The 19,535-nt window shown below is 42.0% G+C and overlaps 1 protein-coding gene across 1 annotated transcript in view; it reads right to left on the minus strand.

The window, feature by feature from the left end:
• Positions 1 to 2,537: 2,537 nt before the first annotated feature.
• NHSL2 (NHS like 2) overlaps positions 2,538 to 19,535 on the minus strand; it is a 637,228-nt gene continuing 620,230 nt past the window's right edge. The window contains exon 7 of the mRNA XM_044305807.1: positions 2,538 to 3,099. Within this exon, the coding sequence (XP_044161742.1) occupies positions 2,987 to 3,099 (113 nt within the window). The 3' untranslated portion in view covers positions 2,538 to 2,986. The remainder of the gene's footprint in view (positions 3,100 to 19,535) is intronic.

Raw genomic sequence — 19,535 nt, forward strand, 5'->3', positions numbered from 1 at the left:
CCCATTAATTTCTATGGGGCTGTTCACATGAGCGGTGATTTTCACGCATCACTTATGCGTTGCGTGAAAATCGCAGCATGCTCCTCTTTGTGCGTTGCGGTGCGATAATCCACGCAACGCAGGCCCCATAGAAGTGAATGGGGTTGCGTGAAAATCGCAAGCATCCACAAGCAAGTGCGGATGCGGTGCGATTTTCATGCATGGGTTCTAGGTGACAGTCTATTCACTGTATTATTTTCCCTTATAACATGGTTATAAGGGAAAATAATAGCATTCTGACTACAGAATGCATAGTATAATAGTGCTGGAAGGGTTAAAAAAAATAAAAAAGTTAACTCACCTTATCCTCTTGTTCGCGTAGTTCCCGGTCTGTTCTTTGCTAGCTGTGGGCTTGGGCTAAAGGACCTGTGGTGATGTCAGATCACATGCTCCATCACCATGGTGATGGACAATGTGATTGGAGCATGTGATCTGACGTCACCACAGGTCATTCAGCCCACAGCTAGCAAAGAACAGACCAAGAATTACGCGATCAAGAGGATAAGGTGAGTTAACTTTTTTATTTTTTTAACCCTTCCAGCACTATTATACTATGCATTCTGTAGTCAGAATGCTATTATTTTCCCTTATAACCATGTTATAAGGGAAAATAATACAATCTTCAGAACATCAATCCCAAGCCCGAACTTCTGTGAAGAAGTTCGGGTTTGGGTACCAAACATGCGCGATTTTTCTCACGTGAGTGCAAAACACATTACAATGTTTTGCACTCGCGCGGAAAAATTGCGCATTTTCCCGCAACGCACCCGCCTAAGGCCCCTTTCACACGAACAAGTTTTCCGCGCGGGTGCAATGCGTGATGTGAACGCATAGCACCCGCACTGAATCCTGACCCGTTCATTTCAATGGGGCTGTGTACATGAGCGTTGTTTTTCACACATCAGTTCTGCGTTGCGTGAAAATCGCAGCATGTTCTATATTCAGCGTTTTTCACGCAGCCCTGGCCCCATAGAAGTGAATGGGGCTGCGTGAAAAACGCATTGCATCTGCAAGCAAGTGCGGGTGCGATGAATTTTTCACTGATGGTTGCTAAGAGATGTTGTTTGTAAACCTTCCGTTTTTTATCACGCGCATGAAAAACGCATCAAAACGCATTGCACCTGCGCGGAAAAAACTGAACAACTGAACGCAATCGCAGACAAAACTGACTGAACTTGCTTGCAAAATGGTGCGAGTTTCACTGAACGCACCCTGAACGCATCCAGACTTAATCCGTCACGCTCGTGTGAAAGGGGCCATGGACGTGAATGGGGCTGCGTAAAAAACGCATTGCATCCACAAGCAAGTGCGGGTGCGATGCGTTTTTCACTGATGGTTGCTGAGAGGATGTTGTTTGTAAACCTTCAGTTTTTTATCACGCGCGTGAAAAACGCATCAAAACATATTGCGGAAAAAACTGAACAACTGCACGCAATCGCAGACAAAACTGACGTAACTTACTTGCAAACTGGTGGGAGTTTCACTGGATGCACCCTGAACGCATCCGGTCCCAATCCGCAACGCCCGTGTGAAAGGGGCCTAAGGCCTCTTTCACATGGACGTCATGTTTTTTGGCCGGATGCGTTCAGGGTGCGCTCGAGTGCTTCACTTTTGTATACGATTGTGTCGCGTTGTTGCGTTTTTCATGCACGCGTTACATGCGGATAAACCCCCAGCATACATTATTTTAATGAAATGTCCTAATTTTTTTTTTTATTGCTTGTGTTGGTGTGTATTTTTTTATTTTTAGGCTCAATATGTAATATTTTTATACACGTATGTGAAATATGCAAAAATACTTCATTACTATAAGTGTAAAATGTAAGCAATAAAAAGCATGTCAGTATAAAAATCAAAATGAATAAAGTTGTATTTAGCCTCATTAAAAAAGTATAATGACATGCGTCATGCGCCCAAACTCCATCTATATTGTCTATACCAGTGATGGAGAAGTTTATGGCATATTGGTACACCATTAACTTTTGCCAGGGTGCGGGTGACCATCTAGAGGGCTATGAGTGGTGCTTCTGGCACCCGTGTCATAGGTTTCCATCACTAGTCTATACTATCTTGTGCCTATGGACCTAAAATTGAATAGAATTTGTATATGAAGATATGTTTTATCAAATCCGAAATGTGAAATCAATGTTAATTTTATTTGGTTTGCATCTATTTATATGTTTGTGTGTAAATGATTTAAAAATATTTTTTATATAGTTACGTGTATGTAGTTTATATTAATTATTAGTAAAATAGTACAATTATTAAAGTGTTATATGTGTGTGTGATACCTACATTTTAATATTTAATGTGTTTAATAAAAAGAGAAAACAATAAATTTGCAGAAAATAAAACTCAGTTTATTTTAACAAGAGTTTTTTTTTGTTTTTGGTTGCATATGTAAAACATTTTAAAACGTAAAAGAAAAAAACAATCAAGTCTTTACAAATTGAGAAACCGACTAGGTGAAAAAGGGGAGGCAGAAATTGTTGCCCATGGTAGGTTGGTTGGGCAAGTGCTCAGATAGCTGAGAGGGGCCAGCTACTGAGGATGATGGGCCAGGCTGCCCATATGAGCGATTTAGAGGCCCATGATTGTGCCTATTTTGTGTAATTTGTTGGGGCACCAGTGGACCCTGAATGTGGTGGGGACCAGACATGTAGACATTACTGCGCCAACTTTCTAGCGCAGCAAAAAAGTCCCAAGGCTCATTTGGTGGCGTGGCAGCCTCCAGAACTATCCCAATAGCAGATTGGGTTCTAAATATACTTTCTGGAGGCAGACTCCGCAAGAAAGGGGCTAGGCTTCTAGCATAAAGATCAAAATGATCTTCCGGGGGATGTGTAAGTGCCTCAGCAGGACGCAGTGTTCTGTGGCGGCGGCCACGTAATGGCAAACTTGGGGGGGGGCACAGCGGAGTCTGGGGGTTGAGAGCTGGTGGAGGTGGTCAGTCCTTCACCACTTTGTTCAGGACCTTCACATGCCGGAGGCTCCTCATTGCATGTCCTGGAGTCTTCAGCACTACTGTGTTCAGGCTCTTCCTCAAGGTTGGCCTCCGTTCTTTAAAAAAATAAAAAATAAAGTCAATATATATATGACCATACCAATATGTACCCAAATAAATATTATAATATTACTAGCATCAGCAAATTACTTTGCCAAAATAACACTGGTTTAAACAGGACCGATCAACACTCGGAACATGTGTTCTTTCATTACTTCATGTATTGCCCATTTAATAGCTTATCTGGAACTTCTATTGTGAAATGCTCAATGTTGTGCCATTCATTTGTTATGTGAAATATAGAAGTTATGAATGAATTGCTATTATCATTGGGGTTGTGTACATGCACACCAAAACATGGCAGCACTGATTGGATAGAATGAGTGTGTGCAGATACACCACCACTACTTGGTAACACCCCTCTGTACCCTTTAATAATTATTGAAGTGTAAAATAGCCATTTAAGGGGTTCTGCTGTTATTTCAAAGTGATTATCTATCCTTTGTATAGATCATCACCATCTGATCTGCGGGGGTCCAACACCCAGGACCACCGGCGATCAGATGCTGAGGATCTATACAAAAGATAGATCATCATTTATAAAAAACTGCAGAAACCATTTATTTATAACTTCTAACAAAAAAAAACTATGGCTCTCAGAATATGGAGACACTAAAACATGATTTTTGTTTCACAAATGCTGTTATTGTGTAAAATTTTAATAAATAAAAAGTATACATATTAGGTATGCCACGTCCATAACGACCTGCTCTATAAAATTATCACATGACCTAACCTCTTAGGTGGACACCATAATTTTTTTTTTTTTAAACTGTGTCAAAAAAGCAATTTTTTTGTCACTTTACATCACAAAAAGTGTAATACCAAACGATCAAGACGTCATATGCACCCTAAAATAGTACCAATCAAACCGTCATCTCATACCGAATAAAATGAGCCCCTACATAAGACAGTCCAAAAAAATTAAAAGAACCATGGCTTTCAGAATATGGAGACAAATAAAAATATTTATTTTTCAAAAATGCTTTATTATGTAAAACTAAAACGAACAACATATTTGGTATTGTCGCACCTGCTGTATAAAAATAACTAATGATCTAACCTGTCTGATGAAAATTGTAAATAACAAAAAATAAAAACAGTGCCAAAACAGCAATTTTTTTGTTACCTTGCCTCATAAAAAGTGTAATATAGAGCAACCAAAAATCATTGGTACCCTAAAAAAACTCACATCTTATCCCGTAGTTTCTAAAATAGGGTCACTTTTTTGGAGTTTCTACTCTAGGGGTGCATCTTCAAATGTGACATGGCAAGTTAAAATTATCCCAGTGAAATCTTCCCTCCAAAAACCATATTGCGTTGCTTTCCTTCTGCGGCCTGCTGTGTGCCCGTACAGCAGTTTACGACCACAGATGGGGTGTTTCTGTAAACTACAGAATTAGGACAATGAATATTAAATAATGTTTGGCTGTTAACTCTTGCTTTGCTAGCGGGAAAAAATGATTAAAATGGAAAATCTGCCAAAAAAAGTGAAATTCTGAAATGTAATCTCCAATTTCCATTAATTCTTGTGAAACGCCTAAAGGGTTAACAATGTTTTTAAAATCAGTTTTTAATACCTTGAGGGGTGTAGTTTATAAAATGTGGTCATTTTTGGGTGGTTGCTATTATGTAAGCCTCACAAAGTGTCTTCAGACCTGAACTGGTCCTTAAAAAGTGGGTTTTGGAAATTTTCTGAAAAATTTCAGGATTTGCTTCTAAACTTCTAAGCCTTCTAACGTCCTCAAAAAATTAAATCTACATGACGACATTTGTCGCACACCAATGTCACGCAACAACTACTGGTGCTGACTGCAGCCCGTAACCATCAGATGGCATCTGAGACTGAAGGGCTTCAAAAACAAAAAACGTCTTCAAAGACCTCGTCTCGTTGAACGCCACAGAACTGCTCGTTTGGACTTTGCAAGAGAGCACCAAACATGGGACATTCAAAGGTGGAAGAAAGTTTTATTCTCTGATGAGAATTTTTTTTACCTTGATGGTCCTTATGGTTTTCAACGTTACTGGCATGACAAGCAGATCCCACCTGAGATGTTTTCAACGCGCCACAGTGGAGGGGGCGCCATAATGGTCTGGGGTGCTTTTCCTTCAGTGAAACAATGGAGCTTCAGGAAGTGCAGGGGCGTCAAACGGCCGCTGGCTATGTCCAGATGTTGCAGAGAGCATTCCTCATGACTGAGGGCTCTGGTCTGTGTGGTAACGACTGGGTTTTTCAACAGGACAACGCTACAGTACACAATGCCCACAGGACAAGGTACTTCTTCCAGGAGAATAACATCATTCTTTTGGCCCATCCTGTGTGTTCCCCTGATCTAAATCCAATTGAGAACCTTTGGGGATGGATGGCAAGGGAAGTTTACAAAAATGGACAACAGTTCCAGACAGTAGATGGACTTCGTGCAGCCGTCTTCACCACTTGGAGAAATGTTCCCACTCACCTCATGGAAACGCTTGCATTAAGCATGCTGAAACAAATTTTTGAAGTGATAAACAATAACTGGATTCATGTTTGGAAGTTGGATTTCTGTTTTGGGGGGTTTAGTTTTTTTTTGGGAGGTGTGGTCCTAAACTTTTGATCAGCTGAAAAACAGCCTGTTTCAGTTTATTTGTTGTTTTCATTAAATTGAATGCTCAAAAAATGTTTTGTCTCACTCCCATTTCTTCCTGTTGCATATTGAAGCTCTACTTGGAACCTTGTTAAGATCCAGCCATGCTAAATATGATTTTTTGCCATTTTTCAAGTGGTCTTAAACTTTTGATCAGGACTGTATAATCCTCTTTTTTTTATCAAGTATGCTATTTAATTTACAAATATATACCAATACTTTATAAAGATGAAAAATTACATCACATATTATCAGAAGGATTTAGAGTGTCTTACAGGAAAACTCAAAAAAATAGGTAAAAAAATAAAATAAATCGCACCTAGCGATTTAAAAATAAATTATTCCAAATCACTCACATGGCTATTCAATATAGGATTTTATCCCTGTGGGAATCATCCCTGCAAAACTTGCTCTTATGTTCACTCAACCAAAGAATTCCCACACACCCAAAAAGAAATAAAATGCTAAATAAAAAGCTATATAAATTGCAACACAGAAGGCATCATATACAGGTGAAACTCGAAAAATATTTCAGTAATGCAACTTAAAAAGTAAAACTAAGATATGAGATAGACTCATTACATGTAAAGGGAAATATTTCAAGCCTTTATTTGTTATAATTTAGATAATTATGGCTTACAGTTCATGAAACCCCAAAGTCACAATTTTGAGGTACCCTTTGCTCAGGGGATATGAATTAATTAGCTGACTACAGTGTGACACTTTGAGCCTAGAATATTGAACCTTTTCACAAAATTCTAATTTTTCGAGTTTCACCTGTACATGATCATGTGCACACTATGGAATTTAGCTTACATAGGCAGTACAACCAGAAAACCGAAGGTGCGTTTTTTTGAGCATATGAATTAAATCACCAACAAAAATAAAAATCGTAAGATCTCTGGCGCATCTAAACACTTTTTGGAACAACATGACGATAAGGTTGCGTCCCTCAGTTTAACCTTCTCCCGACTGCCTAAACGCAGGGATGCGTCCTGCGGGTGGGCGGTTTGTTCCTCCTTGACGCATCGGCACGTCATCTCGCAAGACGCGAGATTTCCTGTGAGCGCGTGTTCACAGGATCGCATGGTAAGCAAGTGGATCTACAGCCTGCCAGCAGTGATCATTCGCTGGCAGGCTGTAGATGCGATTTTTTTTAACCCCTTAAAGGTATATTAGACGCTGTTTTGTTAACAGCATCTAATATACCTGCTACCTGGTCCTCTGGTGGTCCCTTTTGCTTTGATCGACCACCAGAGGACACAGGCAGCTCTGTAAGTAGCACCAAGCACCACACTACACCCCCCCGTCACTTATTAACCCCTTATTAACCCCTGATCACCTCATATAGACTTCCTGATCAACCCCCTGTCATTGATCACCACCCTGTAAGGCTCCATTCAGACGTCCGTATGTGTTTTGCGGATCCGCAAAACACGGACACCGGCAATGTGCTTTCTGCATTTTGCGGATCCGCACATTGCCAGAACTATATAGAAAATGCTTTATCTTGTCCGCAATTGCGGACAAGAATAGGACGTGTTCTATAGGTTCTACAAAAAACGCAGTGTTCGCCTGATCAGGCCTGATCTTGTGCGCACACTTGCGTTCAGTCCGCCCCACCGCAGTGACAGAATCTTTTTTTTCTGACCACTGCAAAAACACCATAAAATCGCTGCGGTGCTATAAAGATCACTTTTGAGGGGCATGGCGAGTTCATAGAAGATTTTTTTTTGGGCACAAGTTAGCAGAAATTGATTTATTTTTAGTTTTTTAGTTTTTTCTTACAAAGTCTCATATTCCACTAACTTGTGACAAAAAATAAAATCTCACATGAACTCACCATACCTCTCACGGAATCCAAATGTTTTTTTTTTTTTTTTTACATTTATATTACAGACTTCTTCTCACGCTTTAGGGCCCCTAAAATGCCAGGGCAGTATAAATACCCCACATGTGACCCCATTTTGGAAAGAAGATACCCCAAGGTATTTCGTGAGGGGCATGGCGAGTTCATGTAAAATTGTATTTTTTGTCTCAAGTTAGTGGAATATGAGACTTTGTAAGAGAGAAAAAAAAAAACATTTTCCGCTAACGTGTGCCAAAAAAAAATAATATTCTAGGAACTCTCCATGCCTCTCAAGGAGTACCTTGGGGTGTCTCCTTTCCAAAATGGGGTCACATGTGGGGTATTTATACTGCCCTGGAATTTTAGGGGCCTAAAGCGTGAGAAGAAGTCTGGAATCCGAATGCCTAAAAATGACCTCCTAAAAGCTACTCATTGGAATTTGGGCCACTTTGCGCACCTAGGCTGCAAAAAAGTGTCACACATGTGGTATCGTCGTACTCAGGAGAAGTAGGGCAATGTGTTCTGGGGTGTATTTTTATATATGCCCATGCTGGGTGAGATAAATATCTCTGTAAAATGACAACTTTGTATAAAAAAATTGGAAAAGTTGTCTTTTACAGAGATATTTATCTCAGCCAGCATGGGTATATGTAAAAATACACCCCAAAACACATTGCCCTACTTCTCCTGAGTACGGCGATACCACTAGAGATGTCGCAAACATAAAATTTTCCGCTCGCAAACGGCGGACGCGAATTTCTGCAAATGTTCGTGAACGGGCGAACCGGGCAAACCGCCATTGACTTCAATAGGCAGGTGAATATTAAAACCCACAGGGATTCTTTCTAGCCACAGTAGTGATGGAAAAGTTGTTTCAATGGGACTAACACTTGGACTGTGGCATGCCGGAGGGGGATCCATGGCCGATCGCTTTTAGTCTGATCATAATGAAGCAACGGCCTTATCTGGGGTCTGGCAACATTGCCAACACACTCATAGAGGTGATAATCGCTTCATTGTGATACGCAAGCCCCTTCACCACAACAAGGTACCGATCACGAAGGGGAATTGACACATGTATTTGCCTTTTTTTTGTTTTGTTTTTGCAGCCACAGTGCAGCACTAGAGGCCAAAATTAGGTATTGTTGCAGCCGCTGATGTTTTCCAGGCAGAAAGGTGAATAAAACATTGCGGCTTGAACCCTAGTTGGTGGCGGACAATTCACGAAAGTCATCCGGTATGCAGACATTAAATACAGCAGCGTGGGGACCATTTTGAGGCCAAGGAATGTCATCAGTCTTTTGTCTGTTAGTCAAACGTATCCCCCACTGTCAGTCCCTTCGGGATCCATGCCTCATTCATCTTAATGAAGGTGAGGTAATCAACACTTTTTTGACCGAGGCGACTACTTTTGTCAGTGACAATGCCTCCTGCTGCACTGAAGGTCCTTTCTGACAGGACACTTGAAGCGGGGCAGGCCAGAAGTTCTATCGCAAATTGGGATAGCTCAGGCCACAGGTCAAGCCTACACACCCAGTAGTCAAGGGGTTCATCGCTCCTCAGAGTGTCAATATCTGCAGTTAAGGCGAGGTAGTCTGCTACCTGTCGGTCCAGTCGTTCTCTAAGGCTGGATCCTGAAGGGCTGTGGCGATGTGTAGGACTGAAAAAGCTCTGCATGTCCTCCATCAACAACACATCTGTAAAGGGTCCTGTCCTTGCCGCCGCAGTCCTGGTAGGAGGAGGATTACTTTCACCTCTTCCCCAGTTAGATTCCCGTTGTGCTGTGACATCCCCCTTATATGCTGTGTAAAGCATATTTTTTAGTTTGGTTTTGAACTGCTGCATCCTTTCTGACTTTCGGTAATTTGGTAACATTTCCGCCACTTTCTGCTTATACCGGGGGTCTAGTAGCGTGGCCACCCAGTACAGGTCGTTCTCCTTCATCCTATTTATACGAGGGTCCCTTAACAGACATGACAGCATGATAGACCCCATTTGCACAAGGTTGGATGCCGAGCTACTCATTTCCCGTTCCTCGTCCTCACTGATGTCATTGACGGTCTGTTCTTCCCCCCAGCCGCGTACAACACCACGGGTCCCAGATAGGTGACAACGAGCACCCTGGGATGCCTGCTGTGGTTGGTCTTCCTCCTCCTCAAAGCCACATTCCTCCTCTGACTCCTCTTCCAGCATTGCTGCAGGTCCGGCAAGCGATAATGAAAAGGCTGTTTCTGGTGGTGATGGTGACCACAACTCTTCCTCTTCACGCTCATCTACAGCCTGATCCAGCACATTTCGCAGGGCACGCTCCAGGAAGAAAATAAATTGGATGAGGTCACTGAAGGTGCCTTCGGTGCGACTGACTAGGTTTGTCACCTCCTCAAAAGGACGCATGAGCCTACAGGCATTGCGCATGAGCGTCCAGTAACGTGGAAAAAAAATTCACAGCTCCGCAGAGGCTGTCCTAGCACCCCGGTCATACAAATACTCATTGACGGCTTTTTCTTGTTGGAGCAGGCGGTCGAACATTAGGAGTTTTGAATTCCAATGCGTTGGGCTGTCGGAAATCAAGCACCTCACTGGCATGTTGTTTCGGCGCTGAATGTCTGAAAAGTGCGCCATGGCCGTCTAGGAACGCCTGAAATGGCCACACACCTTCCTGGCCTGCTTGAGGATGTCCTGTAAGCCTGGGAACGATGAGATTCAACACATGTGCCATGCACGGTACATGTGACAACTTGCCCAAATTCAATGCCGCCAACAAATTGCTTCCATTGTCACACACCACTTTGCCAATCTCCAGTTGGTGCGGGGTCAGCCACTGATCCACCTGTGCGTTCAGGGTGGACAGGAGTGCTGGTCCGGTGTGGCTCTCTGCTTTCAGGCAAGTCAACCCCAAGACAGCGTGACACTGTCTTATCCGGGATGTGGAATAGCCCCTGGGGAGCTGGGGGGATTCAGTTGATGTGCAGCCAGACGCCGCATCAGAAGAGGACTCAGCCAAGGAGGTTATGGAAGAGGATGGAGTAGGAGGAGTAGAGGAGGTGGCAGTAGGCCTGCCTGCAAGTCATGGCGGTGTCACCAACTCTGCTGCAGAGCCACGCATTCCATGCTTGGCAGCTGTCAGCAGGTTGACCCAATGCGCAGTGTAGATGATATACCTGCCCTGACTGTGCTTTGCAGACCAGGCATCAGTGGTCAGATGGACCTTTGCCCCAACACTGTATGCCAGAGATGCCATGACTTCCTTTTCAATCACTGAGTAGAGGTTTGGGATTGCCTTTTATGAAAAAAAAAATTGTCCGGGTACCTTCCACTGTGGTATCCCAATAGCTAAATTTTTTTTGAAGGCCTCAGACTCCACCAGCTGGTATGGTAAAAGCTGGCGGGCTAATAGTTCCGTCAAGCCAGATGCCAGACGCCGGGCAAGGTGGTGACTCTGTGACATTGGCTTCTTATGCTCAAAAATTTCCTTTACAGACACCTGACTGTGGGCAGATGAGATGGAACTGCTGAAGGTGAGAGGCGGAGTGGTGGGTGGTTGAGAGGGGGCAAGGAGGACAGCAATGGTTGACGTGGCTGAAGATGCTGGACCAGGAGGAGGATGGTGACTTTGAGCTTGTGTGCTGCTTCTACTCGTCATCATGTGTTGATCCTATAGGCGTTTGTGATGTGCGATCATGTGCCTTCACAAAGTAGTTGTACCTAGGTGGGTATTGGATTTTCCACGACTCAGTTTCTTTTGGCACAGGTTGAAAATGGCATCGCTGTTGTCAGAGGCAGACACACAAAAAAAATGCCACGCTGCTGAGCTTTGCAATGACGGCATTCTGGTGGTGGCAACAGCATGCGTTGATTGGCGTGCTGTCTGGCTGACTCCGGGTGCCGATACATGCTGTCTGACTGTGCCACTAGCTCCTTGCAACAACCTCTCCCTGCTTCCAACTCGTCTCCTCCTTCTCTCTGTCTCCCCTTCTGAACTTTCCCCCTCTTCTTCTTCTCGTCGAGCAGGCACCCACGTGGCATCCACGGACACATCGTCATCATCAACCACTTCACTTGTATCTGACACCTCAGCAAAGGAAGCAGCAGCGGGTACAACATCATCATCATCATCACACTGTACGTCCATGTGTGTAATGCTACCTGACTGAGACATATCACTGTTATCTACATCCTCTGGCAATAATGGTTGTGCATCACTAATATCATCCAACTGATGTGTAAATAACACCTCTGAGGGACCAAGTGAAGCGGCTGTGGTTGTACTGGTGGAGGGTGGGAGAGTGGTAACTTGAGAGCAGGTGACCAAAGCTGAGCTGGAGGAGGATGGTGCATCAAGGTTCTTAGCGGAAGCTGTTGGTTGTCCTGTGTAAGCCAGTCAACTATTTTCTCCGGATTTTTGGGGTTCAGGGTACGTGGCCTCTCAACACTGGGCACTATTCCAGGGCTAGTGGAAATCACAGCACCACGACCACGATGGCCCCTGCGGGGTGGCCTGCCTATGCCTGTCATTTTTTTTTAGATAAGGTACTGAGCCACCCTATATAAGTGGTGGGCAGTGGGCACAGTGCAGTCTGTGTGGGCCTGACACACACGGGCTTGCAACTGTGATTATATCACAGAAAAATATTAAATATAATATTTTTTATCTGCAAGGTATTTGAGTGAATGACACCCTGTAACGGTATGAGTGGAGGCCTAGCCACTAGCCAGTGGCCACAATACAGTCTGTGTGGGCCTGACACACACGGGCTTGCAAATGTGATTATATTACAGAAAAATATTAAATATAATATTTTTTATCTGCAAGGTATTTGAGTGAGTGACACTATGTAACGGTATGAGTGGGGGCCTAGCCACTAGCCAGTGGCCACAATACAGTCTGTGTGGGCCTGACACACAGGCCTGCAAATGTGATTATATCACAGAAAAATATTAAATATAATATTTTTTATCTGCAAGGCATTTGACTGAATGACATCCTGTAACGGTATGAGTGGAGGCCTAGCCACTAGCCAGTGGCCACAATACAGTCTATGTGGGCCTGACACACACAGGCTTGCAAATGTGATTATATCACAGAAAAAAAATGTAATATATTTTTTTGTTATCTGCAAGGTATTTGAGTGAGTGACACGCTGTAATGCTATAAGTGGAGGCCTAGCCACTAGCCAGTGGCCACAATACAGTCTGTGTGGGCCTGACACACATGGGCTTGCAAATGTGATTAGATCACAGAAAAATTGTAAATAGATTTTTTTTTATCGCAAGGTATTTGAGTGAGTGACACCCTGTAACAGTCTGAGTGGAGGCCTAGCCAGTGGCCACAATACAGTCTGTGTGGGCCTGACACACACGGGCTTGCAAATGTGATTATGTCACAGAAAAATATTACATATAATTTTTTTTTATCTGCAAGGTATTTTCTGTCACACCCTGTATGAATGGTGTGCTCGTGCTGTCTGTGACTGAGCCTGCAGCATTTTACAGGCAACTGCAATATATATATATATATATATATATATATATATATATATATGTAAAAAAGCACACTGATGTACCAGCCCTGAAAAGGGCTTTTTGGGGTGCTGTCAGAACACTGCCCTAGCTAACACCAGGGGATTATCCCAGACAGATATTGGTGAAATGTCTACTTGCTAAGGACCATCATAAAATATTATCTGATGCTAGAACCTCTGAAAAATAACAGATACACAGTGAAAAGATAAGACTTTTTCCAGACTATTCAACTAATACTAATGCCCGTAGAAAAGAGTTCATAACTGTTAAAAAGAGACTAAGGGAGGCCGGCTTAAATTATAGTTTACTCTTCCCGGCAAAATTAAGGGTGGAATATAAAGGAAGGACAGTTTTTTTTCAGACGCCAGTAGAGGTTAGCGAGTGGGCGGACGGGATGGGCCTTTGAGGTGGGGGGTGGTGGAGGGGATAGGGAGCCAATATGCTAAGTTATGGAGTCGCCCTGGCTGCTGGTTAGCAGAGGGGGGGCTATTTGGGTAGGGGGGTACTTTTGGGAAGAGGGAGAGGGGACGTGGTTTTGTGTTTTTTTTGTTTTTTTTTCTCTTCCCTCTCTGTTAGATGGTTATGATTCTTTCGTTGAACGTGAAAGGTTTAAGAGAGAGAGTAAAGAGTTATGCTATCCTTGAGTGGATGAAGAGGTTCTTGCCAGCCATAGTCTGCCTCCAAGAGACACACCTAGACAAGGAATCTTTAAGATGGTTAGAGAAGAGATGGATAGGGTATCATTCGGTATATACTACCTATTGTAGAGGGGTCTCAATTTTGATACATAATAAGATTAAATTTGAGTGTGTTGCATGTGAGGCCGACGACTGTGGCAGGTTCCTCTTTTTACAATGTAATATAGAGGGGGTTAAAATGGTAATCGCAAAAAAAAAAAATATATATATATATATATATTCCACCACCATATAAGCCAGATGTCTTGTATGAATTGCATAGATTTATGTTATATAAACAAGAGTGTATAATGATTGCGATAGGAGATTACAATGCAGTAATGGATCCACTCAGGGATAGAATATCTAGCAGAGGGGGAAGAACACAAAATGTAGATTTGTTTAAACTAGCCCAGGAATTCAATTGGATTGATGTTTGGCGTTTTCAGAACCTGGAAGAAACCATGAATTCCTAAATCACATCAAACCTGGTCAAGGATAGATATGGTCCTGGGAAATACAAATCTAATGTCCCAAAATTGGATTAAATAAAAGTATCTGCCCATGGCTTTATCAGATCATAGTGCTGTGGTAATGGATCTGTATTTGAATAGAAAGAATATCTTGCCACTGTTTAAGTTTAACTCTCACTGGTTGTCGTTGATTCCAGACAAAGAGAGTATAATGGAGGAATTAAAAATCTTTTTCCAGGAGAATAATAATTCTGCTAGCAGACTGATTGTTTGGGATACTGCCAAGGCATATTTAAGAGGACTGCTGGTTAAAAGGGTGAATTACAGGAAGAAAAGTACTAAAGAAAGAGGTAACGCACTGGAAAAAAAAATAGAAGAAGCAAGAATAGCATGTATGCACCCTACTGAATATAATAGGAAAGCATGGGAGGAAGAACAGGAAAAGTTAAAAATACATCAGCTAGATAGAAAGAACTGCTCTTTCAAGGGATCCGGTTGGCCTCAGAGGGAGAAAAGGTTGGTAAAATCTTAGCAAATATAGTAAAAATAAAAGAGGGAAATCCTGGATAGGGGAGATCAGAGATAAAATGGATGAAACTATTAGTTCCCTCGAAGGAATTAAAAAAGTTTTTGTGGAATACTTCCAGGAACTTTATAAGTCTAGGGTACAATACTCGAAACAAGATTTGGATCTATACTTAGACCAGATTGCTTTGAGAGAGATATCTCAGGCCCAAAAGGAATATTTAGAAAAATAAATATTGACGGTAGAAATAAACGAGGCTTTGGGTAAGGTGAAACCTGAAAAAACACCAGGGTGTAATGGTCTTTCCTTTGAAATATATAAAACTTTCTCCCAGGTGCTAATACCAGAATTAAAAATAACATTGTGTGAGGCTCAAAAAATAGGGGATTTACCAGATTCTATGAAAGAGGCAATTATCACATTAATTCCAAAAAAGGGTAAAGAACAACTATGCCAATAATATACTTTCTATATAGTGCATTTAGGTAGTGCAGCATTTGTGTCACCGCCAGCCCAAGTTCAGATAGACTGAAGACTCAAGAGTCGATCTGACAGATCTCTATTGTTTTCATTGTTGCTGACAGGTTTCCACCCCTTCACAGGTGTTGCTCATTATTAGCCAGGTGGCTCTTTATATGTTCCGCCTCTCACTGGTCCCTGCGGCTAATAGCTCTTCTGTGGAGTGCTCTGCTTGTGTGGTGGTTCTCCTGTTCCAGTTGTTTCTCAAGTAGAGTTGAGCGGACACCTGGATGTTCTGGTTCGAAGGGTTCGGCCGAACTTGAAAAGTTTGAGTTCGGCACCCGAACTTGACCCCGAACCTGAACCCCCATTGAAGTCAATGAGGACCTGAACTTTGGAACACTAAAATTACTGTAAAAATGTCATGGAAAGGAATAGAGGGCTGCAAATGGCATCAAAATGTGGTTAAGAGCATGGCAAGTGCTCTGCAAACAAATGTGGATAGGGAAATTACTTTGAATAACAAAAAATATGTAAATATAAAAAATTATAATCTTGATCTAGGAGGACGAGGTCCATATGGAATAGGAGGTTGAGGAGGCGGTGGATGCGGCGGTGTAGGTGGAAGCAGCGGTGGAGGAGGAGGTAGCCTACACTGCTTTTTGGTTTTAAATTTATTCATATATTTTTTTAATTAGGGTACACCCCAAAACATTGGGAAATATAACCTGTGATAACCCCCTGCAGTCGTGCTAAACACACGTTCAGACAATACACTGGCTGCAGGAGAAGCCACCACCTCCAAGGGGTATTTATTGCCCTGTGATGTTCACAATCCAATTTAATATCTTCTCTATCAACTTTCAATGTTCTTTTCCGCGCCTACCATGGTGATCACAGGTGGGGGGGAATCAGGGTTCCACGCAGGAGAGGGAGCGTGAGAAAGAGAGACCACATCCAAAGGAGGATTAATTTTTTCAAATGTAAAATTATAGAGTGGAATTATGGGACAAATTATTAAAGCTTAAAAGTGGGACAAAGTTTAAGCATTGAATCAAACGATGTGCCGCGCATTAATTAATGAAGAATTTATTACATTTTATTCCCAGTCAACTATAAAGAACAGGGGTTTCTATCCGGCAAAATTTGAAAAATTTCACCTGACAATGTAATTGATGATTTTTTTATTTTTTATTTATGTTCCTGTCACCTATGTAGAGGTGCCCCAGTGATATCCACCATCCATTTCGATATCTTCTCTATCAACTTTCGATTTTCTTTTCTGAGCCTACCATGTTGATAATGGTTATCGGCGAATTGGGGTTCCACGCCGGAGAGGGAGTGTGAGAAAAAGAGACCAAATTTAAGGGAGATAAAATCATAAATATTTTGGAGGATCGAGCATAAATATGGGAAAAGCTGTTAAATCGCAAATGTGGGACAAATTACAGAAGCGCAAATGTTGTCCAAAAGAGTAAAGCGCAAATGTGGTACAACTTGTTAAAGTTTAAGCATTGAATCATAGGAGGTGGCGTGCATCAATTAAAGAAGAAGTTCTGAAATTGTATTCCCTGTCACCTATGCAGAGCAGGGGAGTATTCATGTCTAAAATTGTATAATGTCAACCCAAGAATGTAACAGAAAAATTTTAAATGTACTATTAACCTGTCTACTTGGTAGAGCAGGGATAAATCCCCCAACCATGGGATGATTACTTTCAGGTAATGGGAGCCTATGGTAATACTACTATTAATATACAACCTACACAGAAATGCAGGCCGCTGATGCTGATTAAATACTTTATTACAAAAAAAATCACAATTAATGTCACAATAGAATACATACATACATGATTAAAAGAATTGGTACAGGAGATAAAACCGATGACATCACTGGAGGAAACATACAGTGGACGCAAGTCCCATTGATCCTAACATGAATATTTGCTAAAGTGCATATATGACATACAATTAAACATAGGACATAGGCCAATTACCCATACTGTGTCTCCTCCAGGATGGCGCCATCCTGGAGGAGACACAGTATGGGTAATTGTCCTATGTTTAATTGTATGTCATATATGCACTTTAGAAAATATTCATGTTAGGATCAATGGGACTTGCGTCCACTGTATGTTTCCTCCAGTGACGTCGTTGGTTTTATCTCCTGTACCAATTCTTTTAATCATGTATGCATTTTATTGTGACATTAACTGTGATTTTTTATTTTTTTTTGTAATAAAGTATTTAATCAGCATCAGCGGTCTGGCATTTCTGTGTAGGTGGTATATTGGTAGAGCAGGGGTCTATGACAGAAAAAAAATGTTTATTGTCACCCGAAAATGTTAAAGAAAAATTATTGAAATGTATTAAGCTGTCAACTAGGTAGAGGAGGGGTATATTACAACCAAAAATTTGTGAATTTCACCCAAAAATGTAACAGACAAATCTTTTATTTTTTTACCTGTCTACTCGGTATAGCAGTGGTACATCACACTCAAAAATTGGTAAATTTCAACTGAAAATGTAACTGACAATCTTTTTTAACCTGTCTACTAGGTATAGCAGTTGTACATCACATCCAAAAATTTCTGATTTTCACTAGAAAATGTACCTGACAAACTTATTTTTTTTTTTTAAAGTCTACCAGGTATAGCAGTGATACATCACACCCAAAAATTGTGGAATTTCACCTGAAAATGTAACTGACAAAGTAGTGAAATGACATAAAATAAAATATGTACAACTAAAAAAAATATTTTTGATTTATGAGGTGGAGTTCCATATGTGGAATCGGTGGTGGAGGAGGACGAGGTAGCCAACACAGGTTTTTGGTTTTAATTTTATTTTTTTAAATTAGGGTATACTCCAAAAGAGTGTGAAATATCCAAAATACAAGAATAAGCAATTGTGCTGCAGTATAACATTAGCTGTTTAGTGCCGGTATACATGTCTAGTCTGCACAAGGTACGGACAGGTCCTGTGGGATCTATGCCTGGTTCATTTTAATGAACGTGAGCTTGTCCACATTGGCTGTGGACAGGCGGATGCGCTTGTCTGTGATGACACCTCCTGCCGTGCTAAACACATGTTCAGATAATACACTGACTGCAGGGTAGGCCAGCACCTCCAAGGCATAAAGGGCAAGCTCAGGCCATGTGCCCAATTTGTAGACCCAGAAGTTGAAGGGGGCAGACCAGTCATTCAGTACGTGTAGGCGTGTGCACACATACTGCTCCACCATGTTGGTGAAATGCTGCCTCCTGCTAAGACGTTCCATATCAGCTGGGAGTGATGGTTGTTGTGGCGTGCTGACAAAGCTTTTCCACATCTCGGCCATGCTAACCCTGCCTTCTGAGGTGCTGGCGGTGCCCCAGCTGCGTTGGCGACCTCTTCTTTGTCCTCTGCCTTCGCCTTGTGCTTCCACTGTGCCCCCGCTGTCAGATGGGAATGCCACCAGCAGCGCGTCTACCAGCGTGCACTTGTACTCGCGCATCTTATGATCACACTCCAGTGACTAAATTAAGGACGGTACTGTGACTAGACCAATCTCGCCACATTGCATTGGAGAAGCCTGGTTGCCCGCCTGCTTTTTTTAGACTATGGCCCCATGTTGAAACGCTTGATTTTTCCCTGCTAAGACTATGTGAGAGACTTTGGCTCCATGGCGATTCTACTGTATTTGTTTAGTCTGAGTGCCATTCACCTAATATGCGCTCAGACCTGAGCTATCTGGGGATATGTTAAATGTCTATGTCTTATGCAATAGCTGCACAGTTAAATGTTTTTATGTATTTTATTGTCTTTGCATGATATGTGGCTAATGGAGTTTTGCCTTTGCCCTTGGAGATAAATTGGATTACTTCCCAATTGTCTCCAGGACAGAAGACTTTGTGTAAAACTGTGTATTCTCCTGCCTGTGATAATTACATTAACCCATTGTGTAAGGTAATTGTATCACAGGCAGAGGGGAGGATTTTGTGTGGGAGTGTCTGAGTGTATTGTATGAGGTTACTGGTTGTTTTACAAAACCCTATGGGTTGTACTTACTGTATGTGTAAGAAAGAATGTATGTATAAGAACAATAAACACACAGCTCTGGCTGTCCACTGCTTTACCCTTTAACACAGAGCTTGGTCTCGTTCTTGGGGGGATTGTATGCTGTTCCAGGTCGACTGCTAGGAGTGAAAACCGTTCATATGATTTTTCCTATTCGGCTGTATGCAGCATTCATATAGTAACATAGTACATAAGGCCGATAAAAGACATTTGTCCATCCAGTTCGGCCTGTCAACCTGC

Source organism: Bufo gargarizans, chromosome 9 (assembly GCF_014858855.1).
Source record: "Bufo gargarizans isolate SCDJY-AF-19 chromosome 9, ASM1485885v1, whole genome shotgun sequence".
NCBI lineage: Eukaryota > Metazoa > Chordata > Amphibia > Anura > Bufonidae > Bufo > Bufo gargarizans.